We start from the raw sequence: 17,667 nt of genomic DNA, 5'->3' as shown, positions 1-17,667 counted from the left end.
TGGGGTGAGAGAGAGAGAGAGAGAGAGGAAGCTTCCTCTGCCAGCGTGGCACCTGTCTCAGATTTTGCATTAACCATCATCATAACCTTAATCCCATTTGTTTAAGATCAAAAAGTTAACACACATATCCCTTTTCCTTTAAAATAATAACTAAAATAAATTCAAAATTTAAAAATGCAATTTATTATAATAAAGAATCCTGCATAACGCAATATATTACAGTAGATTTTTTATTTAATTTTAAATAAAAAATATATATAACTGTGTATAACACAAAATGAATATATTCTAGTTCATTGCATATCTCCAAATCATTCTAAAATTCATTCTTTTTTTCTATATTAAACTCAAAAGTTGTTCAATTTTTTTTTTCTGAAAAACATTCCAATAAATAATTAAATTAGTTTGATGATGGAGGGAATAAAGACAGCTTCATGTTTGTTGAAGAAACATTCCCTTTCTCCAATAATCTGACCAAAGTTGAGATGATTTCTCAATACAACCAACATGGATAATTAAGTGGTCCCATTTTCAAGAAAAAATTGAGCCACCAACCAAATGTTTATGTTATTGTTCTATAATATAATCTTCAATGCTCTAAGAATTAGTCTTTTCATTGGTTCAGGTTCTTTAGTGTATTGGAGCAAAAACAAAATGTTGGATTTTTTAAAAAAGAAAATAGATTTTTTCCTTCTGTATTAACGTACTTTACATAAATTAAATAATGTACATCTGTAAATTTAATCATCGATTTCAATTTTAGAAGCATTATTTAAAATTTTAATATCTCCATATACAGTTATTCACAGACCACGTAGAGTGATTGCTGTCATATTAAAATTTAAACTGAAACTCTCAATGCAGTTAAATATGGTCGTATCATAAATCAAAGGATACTTTGGTAAAAATTATTACAAAGAAACAAAGATGTACTATTGGAAAATAAAGAAAGACTGAGGGACAATAATTATACCATGAAATCTTGGAAAAACAGGGGATGGTTTTGAGGAGTGGATGGCCAACAAGATCTTCTTGTATTAAGTTGGCGCCAAAGCAAAGCTCGTGGGATTTAAGAATGGCAGAAAATAAAGCTATACTTAGAGCTATCTCAGTTTTTAAACTAGGTTTTCTTTAATTTTGAGGTTTTGGTTTATCTATATCTATCTATTATCTATATATACATATCTATATATATATATGGTTTTGGTGATGATGTCATGCCTCTAATTAGCCATTAGCTCTCTCCCCCGGTGCATTTTCCTCTCTTATCTTTTTCTCAGCCATCAAAACTGAACTGGCCAGCCCTTTTACTGCCTTTGTCTTTTCATTATCACAAATTTTAAGTAGAGATTATGTAGTAATTCACTCAAACTGAAGCAAATTCTTTCTGGAATTTTCCACAGAAAGGTTTGATTTTTGGCTTCCAGTTGCAGTATCTGTTCTCTGTGTAAGTTAGCTGAAAACATTTGCAAGTCTTGAGATAGTCCCTTTACCCCTTGCCTCATCTATGAATTCTTGCTTTTCTTTGAATATGGTGATTATATTTTTGCATTTGCTCTTGAATAGGGAAAATATTCAGTTCAATGTGGTTTTCTTTTTCTTGTTTTGATTCCAGTCAAATGTTGATTTGTGTTACCTATCTTGTTGATTTGCTGGTAAGATTTTATGAAACTTTTGATGCCTTGCACATTGTTTTGATGCATGGGTCTTGGTCCCATTAAGATCCCATCAAGATTCAAGTCGGATAAAGATGTGTTAAGTGTTCTTTTCTTAAGAATATTAAATGCGCCAATCCCTTGGAAGTATTATATAGATTAGAAGTATACCTGGATTTTTGACAAGCAAAAAATGAAGTACGGTACCGTTATAGTTTCTGATTACCAAAATAATTAAGCAAACAAGAAGCAAGTTTAGTGTTCGTTTCAATGAGTCCTTACATACAGAAAACAACTAGCTTGCTTGTTCAAAGTAGTTCAAGAATGGTAAGAAGGCCACCTTATTCAACTGCCTGACCCGGTCAAGACCCTCATCGTAGATCCACTTATAGAACTAGTGGTAACAGTGAGTGAACTGACCCTAGGTTTCCCTTTCCATCCATTTGGATAGAGGATGTTTGTTGGATAAGTATTCACCGAATCTTTATTCTCTTCCTCAAATTTATGTAGTAAAAAGTGTTTGTGTTCGATTCAGCAGATGTATTCTTATGATGCGATTTTGGCTTAGAACTCAAGGATGGGTTTATTACATGGCATTGATGGATAAAAATGATTGCTTTTTTCCTCTTAGGCAGTGGCTGTGATGTGTTGGTGGAGGTGAAAGTGTGTAGTTGGTGCACATGGTTGTGGTGTGCATCAGAGTCCTTATGATGTATCTGGAGAATAATTCATGTGATTTATTATGTCAGTGTGAAATTCTTTGCAGAACCTGATGTTTTCTCTTCATTGAAAGGCAATTACGAAATTCAGTATTTCTATAACGAAACAAATGGAAGTGTATAATTTGCAAGGCTTCAGTTGGTACTGATGTTCGTGATGCTTCATTTGCTGTGCTTCATTATGCTTAAAACGATTGTTGAATCTCATGCTATTGGATCAAAGAACGTAAATTCTCTTGCAGACTAGGTTTTCAGACATTGAGCAGCAGCACTGCTCACAAAAGATCAGCCAATCAAGCACTTTGAATCTATATTTTAATGACGAAATAAAATGTTGTTGCAACTTGCACAACTTGCATGGTCTTGGAAAACTATGGGTGGGTAATAAACAGTTAGTGAGTATATTGTTGGCTGCTAAATGTTTGTATCTCCAGATATATTATAAATTCTCATTAGTAAAACACCCACTTGCTCAACTTGCATGGAATCATCTGCCTGTGGCTTAAGAATGTGCTGTTGCTATGTGCATGGATTTGCTGATCTCATCTGCACTTTTACCCCTGAATATAGGGATTCTCAAGAATAATGAGATTACTGAGACCTGTATTAAAAAGAGAAAGAGAAGTCGTTCTTGGCAGTTTAGTCCAAAGTGGTTAGTTTTTCGATCTCATGATATTTCAGATTGATGTTCGACTAAGCTCGAAATTTTTCTATTTTCTTTAGGTGTCATGCAGATGAAGCTCGAGTAATTTTGACTCAACTTTTTCTTTGATAGCATTTTCTCTGGTGTTTGATTCTCATATCAGAGTGACTACTAGCTGAAACAATGGAAACTGCAGAGAAGAATTCTGCATTAGGATACGGAAAACCTCCGTGGGTATTTAAAGGCAGGCAAGTCCTATTCCATTCCTTTGAATAAACATTTATTCATTGTAATCCCGTCGCAGCTCTTTGTTGATGGAACAAGTATATACATTAAGCATTCTGTTTTCGACTTTTTCAGTGCCTTGTACCAGCTCCATCTTGTCAAGGCAGAAACCGCTCGAGCTTTCATCCCCAAAGAATTCAGACTAGTGGAGGCATTTGGGTACTAATCAATGCTGTCACAATTTGTAAATATTTAACTATTGCAAAAATGGTATAAGATGCATGTAAAGGTTTAGATTCTACTTCTCTTTATTTAATACAAGTTGATCCTATGTACTGTGCAGATATACTCTCGGTGGATTCTTTCTTGCTAATTATGAGGACAGTCCTGCTGGGATTTTTGATGAGGTTGTCTTTGTTTCTATTCATCCGTTTAGTTATTTATTTCTTTTAAACCCATGTGAGCCCACTATGATTTCTGGAAATTCCTGAAAACAATAAAGCCAAATTCACTGAATTTTTAATTGGACTATTAGCAGTTTTTGAGGATGAGCATTTCTATTTTAGATGAAGGAATAATACAAATACAGCAGCATTGATCTTAATTTAATGTCAACTTGCATTAACTTTATTCTCTCTTTTTAATGGCCTTACACTTTTCAGCTTGTGGTCATAGCAGGAATCGTATGGAATCCACCTACATCGTGTGCGTAAGTTCTCTGCCTATCACTTTTGGTTCTTGAACATATTCGAGCAAACTATTCTGTCAAGTGTCGTCATTATCTATATGTCTTGTTGATGAAACATTCGTACCTCATATTTCCGTTATAACTTGTTCCTGCAAAGAGTACACAAAGTTTTATTGTAGAGGATGCATTCATGTATAACTTTTACACGAGCAATATTACCTATGCTCATCTGACACATGAGGACGAGATTTGATCATAAGCATAATATAGATAGTTGGTTCTTAAGTAAGTTGCTACGTTAAAATCATGCCCTTTAGTGCTACCTTTTTCTACTGTTGGTATCAGTAAACTATCTACTATGCAGTAGGCTATAAGTGTTTAAAACATTGACAAGTTACCTCATAAATTCTTTGTCAATAGATGGGCTGCAAGAGTGCTGGTCAACAGCGATAAAGCATGTGTACATGGACGAAAGGTAGAATTTTGAACGCCCAATTCAACATTTATTATTCTGATATAATTCATTACACATATCTTCCACTGAAGATCTGGTTCTCACTTATGTGAAATAAGTTCAAGATGTGATCTAACCTCATGGCAGACTGTTTTTCCCAATAATAGTCTTCGTACATTCCCATTAGCTGCAGAATAGAAATGACAGTTTTGTTCTAATGTGTTTTTGCAGGATGTTGGACTTCCGAGTCAAGTTGCCAATTTTACAAAGGTCAGCCTCCATCCGAGTACATCACTGAGATTGGAAGCGCAGGGCAATCAAACTTCATTGCATATATCTTTAGCTTCTAAACCCAATCACAGCAACGACAGACATTTCTCCAATTTACTTATAAATATACGATACAGCAGCAGTGCATTAGTCCTTGCAAGCACATAGTAAATTCCATTTCCAAGAAGCACTTGTTTCTTGAATATGATGTGGTTTGTGTTAAACCAGAGTCTTACAGCACTTCCAGTTACAAAGAGAGGCCGATTCGGTTGCTTCCTGAACAAGATTGGCATGGCCGATTCTCCCGATAAGGAGAAAAACTGTATGGATATACGAGTGAAAGAGATGAACAATCATATATCATTGGATTTATGCAGTATCAACATTACAGCTGCTGGTCAGTATGCTTACGAAGAACTGTGAAATGCTTGTTATTCTTTAGTAATGTAAGTATATACTCATTAGTCATTGGTCTGTCTTGGCTTACTATGCTTTATTTTCTCCACAAAGCAATGGCAGCAAGTCAAAACGATACAAGAAAATGGATGGGCCCTGCAATCAAAATGTCCCTTCCAAGCTTCAGGTTTCTTTTTTTATATAGAATATATTTGAAGTGTTTACCATTTTCAATATAGGTGGAGTTAACTGTCTCGGCTTCTTAATATGTAGTGGGCGCACAGAGTATAATCCCCACCTCCTCAAGTACTCTTGCCAGATTGAATGCAGGTTTACTTATTGTTATTAATAGCCGATTGATGATTTCGACCTTCTTTGTTTCGGTCAGGATCTCAGTTTCCGTTTAATGATTGCAGGCTTAGAATTCCTGTTGCATTATTTTTTATCTTCTCATTTCGTGCTGTTGCATGAGATACTTGCATTTATACTTTGGTTGATTCCTCCAGGTTGAGAGCAGTTCCACCAGCTAAAGTGTCTGGCCCATCTACATCGAGTACGAACCCCGAAACCACATCTGAGACGGGCTTTGCAACCGGAGATTCCAGTGAAGACAAAAGAAACCTCACCATATCTGTGATGCTGTCGAAGCCGATCTTAGCATTGGAGTTCAATTGTCTAAAAATGAAGGTTGAAGCTCCCACCATTGTTCCTCAGTAGAATCAAAGCATGTCCGGTTCTAACGACTAACATGGCTCATTAGTTTTGGTAGCCATCTGCATTTGCAAAGATCATTACTCATTCGGGATGGTTTTGTTAACGTTGAAACATCTATATCGTGATAGTCTTTCCAGTTAAAAGTTCAGTTTCACAAGGGTAGAGATTCCAGAAGTTGTGCGAAAATATTATACATTTTATTTCAATAATATGAGTTTTTTTTTTCCAGGGCAGTGTGGTTTGAGCAATTTTAAATTTGCAATGACAAGTTCATATTTGTAAAGTTTTAAGTTCAGGGGTTGCTCTTTCATTCTTGTAATTGAGTGCATGAATGGTTTGGGTGTAATAGCAAGTGTAGTTCATTGTGAACTGTGGATATAAAGCTAAAATCCACCCTCAATACCTTATATTAGGCTGTGATCGTACCGAAATTCACCAAGAATTTTCTGCGAATTTGCAAGGTGGTGATGAACTGTAATGGTATCAAATGAAAGAATGCCAAAGACTGAGTTTCTGATACTGGTAATATACTCGACTTGATTGATTTTTCATTCATATCAGAAACATTTTTTACAAAATTTTTGGATTACAGCATATGGGAAATCTGGGGAACTCGACAACGAACCAACAAATTTAATTCTTTTTAACATGATCAGGGAGATAACGGTGGCCTACACCTCAACATTTTTACTTACAGTTCAATTTAAATCTTGTTGTGGTGGAGGAAGTAAGCAGCTCAGAACTCTTCTGGTAGAGGCCTGCCTTCCAGGAAGGCCTTGAAAAGCACAAGGGATCGCTCCGGCTGTGAAAACGGAGCTTCATGAGATGCCCCTCTTACGGTGGCAAATGAGAGGATATTGCCATACACCTGAGTCCAGCCTCCAACCTGAAATTCACCATAAATAATCCCTGAATCCCAAGAAATCACGAACAACACATATCGCATTATGTTGTAAATGAGCTTAAATGCAACAGGCGTCCTCCGAAACCAGCAAAAAGCACCCACGAACAGAAAGAAAAGGCATTGAGACCCCCTTGAAGGGGGAGGGAGTAGACAACCTTCTTTAAAATTCAAGGGTTGTGTTCTCAGTTCTTCTTATTATTTTTTTTTTCAAGAGGGTGTTTTGGCTATTAGTACTTTTGTAGGGGGTGTGTGCAATCAACCCGTCGTAAATGTGTGACAAGAAAACCATTAGACACCATTGTTAAGTGTGTGCCTTCTATAATTTTGGAGCAGCACATCTTAGAATCATTTTAAATTTCGTTTCTTTTATTGACAGAATTTACCTGCATCCCCGCAAACCACACTCTGTATGGTGTAGTTGTTCTCAATTTCAGTTCTCGAGCCAGTCTATGGACCAGTTTTCGGCTCCCGGTTAACGGTATGACGGAATCCTGATCACCACTACCATTCAAGAGAAGTTGCGGAACGTTAAAAGTGAAAACAGAATGTAGTCTTGAATAGAAGTGCTTAAGTTTGGAAATGATACCTGTAGACCAAGACTGGGATTCCCGCCTCGATTATTCTACCAACAACATTGATTGTGGGTATCTCTATGTCAAGCAGTTCGTAATCCAGTATGCTGAAACAAGATTATGACAAGGGTTCAGAAGCTATTCATGAAATAATGTCTGTATCAAAAGTATCCAGATCTTCAATGTACTCAAAAATACATATTTATCGTGATATCTCCTCATAAGAATATTCTTAGCGTTGTTTAACTTTTTCAAGAGTAGTTCAGACTCAGAAAAAGAAAATTGAGATGATTATGCATAATTTAAGAATTGAAATGAGAATACGCTTAAGTCATTATTCCTAATTTTACATACAAATAAAGGAATAAGTTTAATTCCTGGACCAAGATGCTCACTTGCTGCAAACAAGCCATCTATTGACTCCCACAAGACGAGCATGAAGAGCATTTCGAACATCTCGTCTGTTCAAGTAATTCACCGTCTCGTCCTCCACACATACATCTATGTTCTCAGTAACTTGCTGCACCTCAGAATATGACAGACATACTCGGTTAAAAACTCATACAAAACCGAGTAATAAGATAGTTCAAGCAGTTGAAAAGACTAATGGCAACACCTGAGGACTAAGAACTTTGGACTGAGAGAGCACAGAGGAGATACAAACATCAAGAGTGACGTCGTATTTGTCAACAAATCTGCTGGTTTCAGTAGTGACAAGGCTCATCACCTTGGAACAGATTGGAGATAGGGAACCTCTGTAGTATTCGCTAACATATCGCGAATAATTGCAGGCAGAAGTGAACAACTTGTATGTTGTATCTGATATTAGTCCATGAGACCAGAAGAATTCAGCCCTTGAGTTGAAATCAGTGGCAAACTCTAGTACTGGATTCCCAAGCTGCAACAACAACACGACTTAAGAGTCTGAATAAAGAGAGAGAGAGAGAGAAGAGTCCTTTGCAAAAGCACTTTCTTTATGTTTTTTATGGCCAAAAAGTATAGTGGGAATCATGTTTCCAAATCCCTTTCCCATAACATTGTGCTGTAACACAAATGTTGTTAAAGAGTCGAGAACTCACTGCAATTCCTTTCAAGTTGAATATCTTTTCTTTCTTGTTGAAGTGGAGCATTAGCTCTGCCAGCTGAGGAATATAATGGCCTATTAACAACAAACACCTCTTAGAAAAATTGTCGATTTCTCTCAATAATAGACAAAAAGGTTGAAATTTTGGGTCAAGAAACATGCCAGCATAGCTCTCTCCAGTAATATACAAGCTTCTGTTTCTGTACTGTGGGAACTTGAGGAACCAGTTTTGCAAGAACACCAAGTTGTCCCGGGCTATAAACATAGAACAAATACAAAGCATGCAGCCAAAGTTTCAGAATTTTAAGGTAACATGTAAAGCTTGAAATATTCCCCATGTCCGAAAGTTAAACAGACTCGGTAAAAGGAAAGAACTAAAGTTAAAGTGAAGCCCAAACAGGATACTTATCCAACACATACTTTTCTCATCTCCTCAATATGGTTTGGAAAGGCAAATTCAACAATTTACAGAGAGTAAAAGGTGGTTTGTGTAATTCCTCAATATTCACTTGATGCTTTTCTCTTCTGAACATCTATTCTTCTGTTTCATCCAATGAATGAACCAGAACAAGAATGGCCATAATCCTGTAATTACAGCAACACTGACATTTTAGAATGTTGAAGATGGGAAACATACCTGTGATCTTGTCATTTACGCCTTCATAGGAAGAAGAATTTACAGAATAAGAGAACCCCACTCCAATGGGTGACTCCAAATACAAGATATTTGCTTCTGCAGATCAACCATCATGGAAACAAGATTGTTAGTTACCAAGAAAGTAATCATCATTCACACAAAAGTATTCTGCCACAATTCAGAAACACCTTTGTTCCAGCTATACTCATTCCTGACAAGGGCAGCATTCCCACTGGGCCTGAATGGTCCATTTTCAGAAAATGCCCCAACACCCAAAGATGAACAACCAGGCCCTGCAAACACACAATCAAGAAACTAATAAACATTGCCCAAGAACTCTATTTCCAACTTCTCCTAGTGTAGTCATAAACAATGTGGTGAGAAATTAACCTCCATTCAACCAGAGAACCAGAGGCTTGGAAGCTGGATCAGTTTCAGCTTCAACAAAATAGTAGAAGAGAGCCCTCTCCTCCTTCTCATCAACATTCACATAACCAGAAAACTGCTGGAAGCTGACTCGGGGCTGCCCAGGCAGCTGGGATATCCTGTCAGCTACTGACAGTTGAGAGAAAGAATCATCCCACTTCATGGAAAAGCACACTTGCCCAAATAAAGCCATAAAAGCTACCATCTTTAAAATGGCTGTCATGACTTTGAAATCCAGGCCACACACAAGTAAAGAAGTTGAACAACAAGAAGAGAAAAAGTAGAGGCACAGCACCTAAAATGTAACTCAGATGGGAGGCATTATATGAAGGTGGGCTGGGAGAGAGTCATGTTCCTTTTGCTGATATTGTTGTAATTTAACTTTTGTCGTGTTGTAGACTTTTGTGCGTGGTGATGATTGTGATGTGAGATGAGAAAGAGTCAAAACCATTTTCTCAAAAAATGACTTTGCCACTTTGCTTCTTTCACTATGTGAACTGTGTGCTGATGAACTAAGTCAGGTATGAATTAGTGAATCAAGAAAGATGATAAAGGGAATGGAAATCTGGGCTCTGCAATTCCTACAGCATCTTGTTGTCTTGTGAGGAAAAAAAAGTTGATATTTCTTCAAAAAATTACAGTCCCAATGTGCATAAAGATTGTGTTCCAGAGGACAGAAAAAAGGATTCTTTTTCAAATTTGAGCAGAAAGAAATGAAATGAAATGGTGCATCATCATCTTGACAGACAGACAGCTGGGGTAATTATTTGATTCAAGAAAGACATGTTTGCTTATGCAACAAAATCATTTCTCCCAAGAAAGAAAAAACCTTCATTTGTTGCTTTCAGTATACTGTATAGAGAGAATAATGATATATACTTCCCATTGTTTGTTTCTTTCTTTGTTTGGCAGATAGAAATGAAATGTCTTGGAAAATTAAATCTACTTTCCCATTCCATTCCAGAGAATTTGACTGTTTCTTTATCTGGTTGGTTCAGTACACATCTTTTTGCCCAACTGGATAATCTTTTTTCCTCATGAAAGAAACTCTAATGTAATTGGATACTTACAATAACTTTTAATTTTGAGACGAAAAGGTCATAAAGAAAATTGTAAGTTTAGATCCAAAAAGGTAAAATATTTGGGGAAAAAAAAGTTGAAGTTGAATTAGTTGGACAAAGAAAAGTTTAATATGTACAGTTTTATTAATAAGTTGTAAAAGTTAGTGAAAATCTACTAACCCTTATAGTTTAGAAAAATTTAATTTAAACAATTTAAAAGTGCGAGTAGTAAATCAAACACTCTTTTTAGTTTCAATGTTTTGCTGATAAAACACTTATTTAAATAACTTTTTTCTCGTTACAAAAGCAGAAGTTTTTGCAGAAACCCCCTCAATATTGTTGAAATTTGTTTAGAGTGTAGCCAAGTTTGTTGATTTTTACAAGCTAACCACAAAAGGATCTTATAATTGGTATTTCAACCACTGGCCTATCTTTGTCCTTAAGACAAAAATTTGAAGGAAAACATATAAAAAGTAGAAGAGAAATATTAACACTTTTTATAGCTATATGTATGTATATATCACGTGATATAGGAAGATAGATAAAAGGGAGGGGAGCTGCCAACTCCTCTGCCCTCATTACTTCATGCTTTGTATTTTTATCATTTGCTTCCACACTCACTCTTTTTGTATTTATTGTTTCATTTGGCTCTTTTACTGTGTCCTCTCTCTCTCTCTCTCTCTCACACACACACACACACGGAGAGGAAAAGCCATTAGGGGAAAAAAATTGTGCGAGTACAGAAATATTCGGACATCCAAAGTTTTAAAATAAAAGGGGTTAATTACACTTTGTACTCTCAAGTATAAAAGGTAAAATCCCCTCCTCACTACTAAAAAAATTATTATTTTCTACATTATGACTCACTATGATTTAAAAATTGTAATAAATTAATAATATCTACTATGGTCAGATAAAATCAACGTGAAATAAATTTTGATCACATTAATCAATATTTGTTATGATTTTACATATAATTAAAATATTTGTCACAATTTTTTAATTTGTAGAAAGAATGACTAATAGTTGTTTTTCAGAACCGTGATTAATTAATATTCTTTATATTTTTTGCTTTTAATTATGGTAATTAATTAGTAAAAAGTCATATTTCTTCTAGTGCCCCGAACAAAATAATTTAACATTAATGTTTAAAATTTATCATTTTATTATAAACTAATATTTAGGAGCTAATGCCCAATTATATTTTGCAGAGTAAATTATTTATTTAAAAATCCATATTATTATGCATGAATTTTGATGTAACCATATACATCATATTTACAATATTTTATAAAAAGTTATGCTTACATAAGTATTTAGATATATAACAACATAAAACATGTAAATTTTTAAATGATTATATAGAAAATAGAAGGATTGTAATTTATATATAGAGTCTCCATGAATTCTTTACTAATTATAAAAACTATATAATTTGAATAAGATTTGTTTTAAAGGAAAATGGACAAATTAAAGTGAACTAAGGGTGGAGCCAGATTTTACAGTTGGGGGGACAAAAAGATAGCACTAAATTAAGAGCAATAATTCATTATTGTTAGTGTGGAAGGACAAATTTCATTGTTCAAGAAATAGTAGTAGGATGTATATTAATTGAGTGGAGCTCAAAACATATTATCCATTATTTAAATTTGATTGAATTATTTTTTAATTTGAAAAAACATAACTTAGTTTGGTTTGATTATCGATCAAATTGAGTTTGAGGGAGTTTATTTCGAATTGAATAATTTCAAACTCAAAGTATTTTCATTCTTGAAATAAAAAATGGATAGTACGTACCTCAAATTTTAACCTCCGTTTAATAACGAGTCCATTCGTTAGTCCTCATTGGATTTCAATCCAATTTTTATTTCAAAAATGAAAATAATGGCCGTTGCAGTTTTTTATAGTGAGTTCATTATAATAACGTCATCAATTTTAATTATCAGCATATTAATATATCAATTATTAATTCTAAATAGAGTAATTATAGCTATCAAATTTAAGATTTGACATAATTATAAATACTATCTTTCTATTTGAAAAATTACAAATACGCTTCTTAAATAAAAAAATAATTATGTAATTCCTATACGATAAGATGGACATCAATACTTTATCTTTGTTGATTTTTTTAAATATTTGAGGGTGGGTACAACAAATAATTTATAGGGAATATTAGTCCATAAAAAAATATATAAATTTTTTTAAAATATGATTCATAATTTAAAAGGGCATTTTAGTCAAATCATCATTAAAATTGGATAGAAACCTAACAAGGACTAATGAATTGAGCTCGTTGATAGAGGGTCGTTGAAATTAATGGAATATTTGTAATTATGTCAAATCTTACAAAAAATAATTATGATTTACTTATCGAATATTTATAATTAATCAACATCTATTATTTTAACGAACATCAACGATCATGTATATAAATGGAATTGTAACCAATAATCAGACAATGATAGGATTTTAATTTCACCAACTCTACCTCTTTTCACAACAGTTAAGATCAAAATCATGAGCACCAACTCCTAATGTCACATCATGAAGCAATTTCAAAATAACAGTTTTTTTTGTCCACTTTCTTGATTTCAAACTTATCTTTTTTGACCATTAAAATGCATAATAGTTAATATGGTCTAAAGTATATAATTGTCAATGGAGAAGTTTACTAACCCTATGACTATTGTCCCAAAAACACTATGATCACAACCTTTTCTAGAAGACCAACTCTTTACCAAACACTATGTTTGCAGTAACTTTTATTTATAATAAATTGTAAAGAATATTGTTAGATATTTGTGGTTAAAATTGGGACTATTTGAAAATATAATAGAGAAATGAAAAAAGAAAAGAATAACTGAAATCTGTGCTGCGGACAAAAGTTTAATGTGTACAATTTTATTAATATGTTACAAAAGTTGATAGACAAAAGCTTATAATTTTTAGCTTAAATGAATTTTATTTTAATAGTTCGAAAACATGAACTATAAATAAATCCTTTTTCAACTTATATTTTAGGGATTATTACACTCTCCTTTCCTGAGGTCTGGTGTAATTACACGCGAACCTTCTATAGTTTGAAAAATGACATCTTATATCTATGAGGTTTGTTTTTGTCTAACAAATAAATATATCCGTTAGTTAAAATTTATTAAATTTGATGATGTTAGAAAAAAAAATAGGCGAAAATCTATATTTACTACCGATTGACTTATATTTGATTTGTAATAGGCCAACTAAATTTTTTTATAACCAAATCACTTTTATACATCTTACACGTCAAAGCATGTAGTGATGTATATTTTTACTGTTATAAGGTAGTTTAATCACAAAAAAAATTATTTGACTTGAAATGGGTTAATAGAGGACAAATATCGATTTTTATTCGACTTTTCTATTAATATCAAAATATCCAGAGAATTTTGCCTATTGGAGGGACTTATTTGTTATACAAAAACAAACTTCATAAATATTTGATATAATTTTTTAAATTACGTAAGATCTACGTATAATTATATCAAAATTTAAGAAAAAAGAAAGTAATTATTCCTGTATTTAATAAAGAGTGATTGGAGATTAGCGTTTTTAATGCAAGAAAAAAGGAGAAAAAAAAGGAAGTGGTTGTTGTTGGAAATTGTGCTCCACAAATTTAGGTTTGAATTGCAAGAAAAGACTATAGACAATCATTTTTCATCTCTTTTCATTTTTCTAAGAAATTATTTTATTTTATTATTAATTGACAAAGCTAATCAACTTTTTCTAGGTTTCATATATATAGATGTCGTCTCTACATGCTTGGACTACCTACTCATCCTACCCTGTAATTAGCCCATTTTTTGAATTCTCACTAGCATTTAAAATTATGGTTATTATTTTATTTTTTTCTTTGAGGACTTATGGGACTGTTTCTATATTATTTAATAATTAATGACACTACCATAAATATAATTTTATTATTATTGCTAATTATTATGATAAAAAATAAAAAATTGTAAAAAATACTAATTAATTATGCTATACAAAAGTTATTAATTGTTTTTTTCTGCAAGTGAGGTCAAAACATCAATCATGTTTAAAATTATAACAAACATTGATTAATCGTAGTCAAAATTTAAATTATTATATTAATTTTATTTAACTGTGGTAGATATTATTTCAGAAAAAAAGAATTTTGTTCGCCTCAAACTTCTCTCTCTAAAGTAAGCACAACTGGGATTAAAAAAATAAAAATATTGCACTTTTAATATTAAACGTGTATCAACAATTTCTCAAAATTATAAACTAAGTATTGTATACACACATATATAACAATTAATTTACATTGATAGCAAAACCAAATTGAAAATTAATATTAAATCGAAATCAGAAATTTCAATTTGATATTTAATACAATTGAAATATCGAACTTCACACACTTAAATTGGTAACGAATCGTGTCCACAGGCCAGATTAAAAAAAAAAGAAAAAAGGAGGGGGGAATTTGTGGTAGAAAAGAGAGATGATTGTTGTTTGATGGTGTCAAGAAAGAAATGATGAGCACTTGAGCATGTTGGAGAAAACATACCCCCACCCCCTCTTTTTTGCAGGGACAAAAAGGAGAAAATGAAAAGTAGGGATAAAAAAGGGCTACTATTCCTCTGATTTTTGGCATTTTCTTTCAAAGTTCAACACACACTTAAAATTTAAATATGAAATCTCACGTAAAAAAAATTTTGTACTCGAACCATTGAATTGTTCCCTATATCTAAATTTTGGTAGTCCAAAAGTGATGGTTTTGCTCTTGTATCCAATCACATTTCAAGTTTTTTTGTTAAGTGGTTATTTTTATTATATTACTTCTTTTTAAAATTTTATGCAATTTATCTCCTATTATATTGTAAATTAGCAGATTACCTTCTATGAAAAAAATAGCAATTCACCCCCTATGTTAATTAAAATGAAGATATTAAAAATATGGCCCATGACCCATGGTAGATCCAAGTCCATCTGTTCCTTACTCTCAACCTCACCTGGATGGCTTAGGCTCACTCGTGACCTTGCCCTACTTTGGCTGGCCCAGCGCACTCTTGTTGGCCCATTAACCCAACCCACTTTGACCCAGCTGAAAAATTGTACTTAACCCTATTCTCATTCTGCCTCTTCATTTCTTCTTCCGCCTCCTTTCTTTGGTTTGCTCTCTTCATTCTCTTTGTCCTTGATTTCCATGGGTTTGGAGCTTATCTTCCACCCTTCTCTTCAATGCAGAACCACCATAAATCTAAATATGGTTTCTGGTTGTTTAGAGGCAAGAAATATACCATCTCCTTCTTCCTCTTTCTTTTGCTCCGATTAAAAGTTCTGTATGAGCCTTAAGTTTTGTGAGGAAATATTTGTAGTTTCAGAAAAGGGGTCTGTGTGGACAAGGTTTCACGTTCGAGTTTTGAGCAACCATGAGTTTGACTGCTGGTCTTAGTGACAGTGGGCTATCCTTCAACGGATCTGGCTCTCTGAGCCTTACTTGTGATTATTTACTGTTTATCTTATGTTGATACTATTAGGTCTGTAATTATTCTTTATATTGTTGTATATTTATTTGTAATATTGGTTTGAATTTAAGAGTTTGAATAACCCACTATTGTTCTGTACTAGTTGTGCTAGGGCTTCTGCAGAAGGGTTTATACCTAACAGAAGCAATTTATCCTTTAGATACGAGGGTAAATTACTTCATTATAAAAAATACATGAGGTAAATTGGTGTATTTTAAAAAATATAGAGGGTAAATTGCTAATTTTTTTTCACAAGAGGGTAATATGCTCATTTACAATATCATAGGGGGTTGCTTGCATTTTTTTCCTCTCCTTCTTTCTATATAAAAATAATATAAGAAAGGACAAATTGCATAAAATTTCCCTATGTTTTCAAAATTTAGCTAAAAACCTTCTGTGTTAAAAAAATAGGCAAATAACCCATGTGTATTTCAAAATATTGCATACTCTCCCCTTTAGTTAGGTAAGCCCTAACGGCATTAAATTTTTACTGAATTGCCCGTTATACCCTTCTTATATCAACCATTGATTTTCAATTATAAACAATCAACGGTTCAATTATTAAGTAATTCAAATATATTTTTTTATTTATGTATATATACTATACATACACTATAATAATATATATTTTAAATATAATATAACTACATTATATATATAATATAACATATACATATGTATCTCTAGGAGGCGACAACACTCTCAAAGGTGCGACGGCGAGGTCACTCTTGCCAAAGGGGACGACCTCGCGTCGCCCCTTTCCACTGCCTTGGCCACCCCCTTTCGGAAGGGGCAGCAGCCAGATCAAGGCGACAGTGGTCGCCTACAGAAGAAGGGCAACCTCCATCGCCCAGGCCCCCTAGTGGCCGGCGACAGAGAATAAGGTATTTTTTTTAAATAAAGTGAAAATAATTTAATTTTTTCAAAATTTTAAATATTAAATGATATAAATATTTAATTTAACTATTATTTATAATTAAATAATATAATTTAAAATAATTAATATTAATTTTTGAATATTTTGATATTTAACTATATCTTATAAATAAATAATTTTAGTTAATTAAATATATTTAAATAAAATAATAATATTAATAAACTATTTTAAAATAATTCCAAAAAAGATAAAAAAAAATGAGGCCCAGTCGTACAATAAGCGAGTGTCACACACTCTCAGTTAGTTTGTAACATAGAGGGAGTTTTTTGTTGTATTTTATAAAACACATGGAGTTATTTGCCTATTTTTATAATACAGGGGGTTTTAACTAAATTTTAAAAATACAGGGTAAATGCAATTTACCCTATAAAATATCATAATTTAAACATGTTATCATTTTATCTCGTCTTTTCATATATAGAAAATCTATTTATAAATCAACTATAGAGACTCTTTTCAAAGTACATATTGCACGCATTTTTTACTGACGAGTTTGTGGAGTATCATTCCTCAGTTCTCATTGTGTAACCATAAAAAAGGGAGAAAGTGCAAGCAACCCCCCTTATGATATCAAAAATGAGCAAATTACCGAATGACAGAATTACTGCCTGACATATTTAGATTTTTGGCCAAGTGCGACAACGTTCAAGGGTTCACAATTGCAAACTCATGCGATTATATTTCACAAAGCACAAGTCGAAATTACTCCCAACACACCATACGAACTTACTGTACAATATGAACGTGCAGT

General features: G+C 33.1%; 2 protein-coding genes across 6 annotated transcripts; one reads left to right on the top strand and one right to left on the bottom strand.

Moving 5' to 3' along the window:
- LOC105168474 (protein NEOXANTHIN-DEFICIENT 1) lies at positions 1,089 to 5,991 on the top strand. Of its 5 annotated transcripts, none has more exons than XM_020696116.1 (12): positions 1,089 to 1,407; positions 2,945 to 3,026; positions 3,181 to 3,265; positions 3,378 to 3,461; positions 3,586 to 3,649; positions 3,905 to 3,951; positions 4,351 to 4,405; positions 4,616 to 4,654; positions 4,883 to 5,051; positions 5,165 to 5,237; positions 5,324 to 5,380; positions 5,557 to 5,991. In XM_020696116.1, exons 3-12 carry the CDS (start codon positions 3,201 to 3,203, stop codon positions 5,765 to 5,767), a joined length of 864 nt encoding a protein of 287 aa, XP_020551775.1. In that variant the 5' UTR covers positions 1,089 to 1,407; positions 2,945 to 3,026; positions 3,181 to 3,200; the 3' UTR covers positions 5,768 to 5,991. The 5 variants fall into 5 exon arrangements, with proteins under 5 accessions (XP_020551775.1, XP_011086872.1, XP_020551776.1 ...); XM_011088570.2 differs by having other exon boundaries at positions 1,089 to 1,447; XM_020696117.1 differs by having other exon boundaries at positions 1,089 to 1,447; positions 3,150 to 3,265.
- On the bottom strand, positions 6,293 to 9,964 carry LOC105168473 (serine carboxypeptidase-like 45). The gene is made up of 10 exons (XM_011088569.2): positions 9,352 to 9,964; positions 9,150 to 9,254; positions 8,962 to 9,057; positions 8,487 to 8,579; positions 8,320 to 8,399; positions 7,857 to 8,138; positions 7,636 to 7,760; positions 7,255 to 7,347; positions 7,052 to 7,169; positions 6,293 to 6,650 (listed from the first exon to the last, which is right to left on the bottom strand). Exons 1-10 carry the CDS (start codon positions 9,608 to 9,610, stop codon positions 6,501 to 6,503), a joined length of 1,401 nt encoding a protein of 466 aa, XP_011086871.1. The 5' UTR covers positions 9,611 to 9,964; the 3' UTR covers positions 6,293 to 6,500.

Source organism: Sesamum indicum, linkage group LG8, assembly GCF_000512975.1.
Source record: "Sesamum indicum cultivar Zhongzhi No. 13 linkage group LG8, S_indicum_v1.0, whole genome shotgun sequence".
In the NCBI taxonomy this organism is placed as follows: domain Eukaryota; kingdom Viridiplantae; phylum Streptophyta; class Magnoliopsida; order Lamiales; family Pedaliaceae; genus Sesamum; species Sesamum indicum.
Note: the sequence above shows the minus strand (reverse complement) of the source record. Positions and strands in the feature narration are given on the sequence as shown.

What these genes read in the sequence shown, in the direction of transcription:
- LOC105168473 (XM_011088569.2), bottom strand. Translation starts at nt 9,610, where the DNA reads ATGACAGCCATTTTAAAGATGGTAGCTTTTATGGCTTTATTTGGGCAA. An exon ending in TGAGTATAGCTGGAACAAAG is followed by an intron (nt 9,058 to 9,149) that starts GTGTTTCTGAAT and finishes GTTGATCTGCAG; the next exon opens with AAGCAAATATCTTGTATTTG. An exon ending in AGATGGCTTGTTTGCAGCAA is followed by an intron (nt 7,348 to 7,635) that starts GTGAGCATCTTG and finishes ATCTTGTTTCAG; the next exon opens with CATACTGGATTACGAACTGC.
- LOC105168474 (XM_020696115.1), top strand. Translation starts at nt 3,201, where the DNA reads ATGGAAACTGCAGAGAAGAATTCTGCATTAGGATACGGAAAACCTCCG. An exon ending in CATGTGTACATGGACGAAAG is followed by an intron (nt 4,406 to 4,615) that starts GTAGAATTTTGA and finishes GTGTTTTTGCAG; the next exon opens with GATGTTGGACTTCCGAGTCA. An exon ending in AAGTTGCCAATTTTACAAAG is followed by an intron (nt 4,655 to 4,882) that starts GTCAGCCTCCAT and finishes GTGTTAAACCAG; the next exon opens with AGTCTTACAGCACTTCCAGT.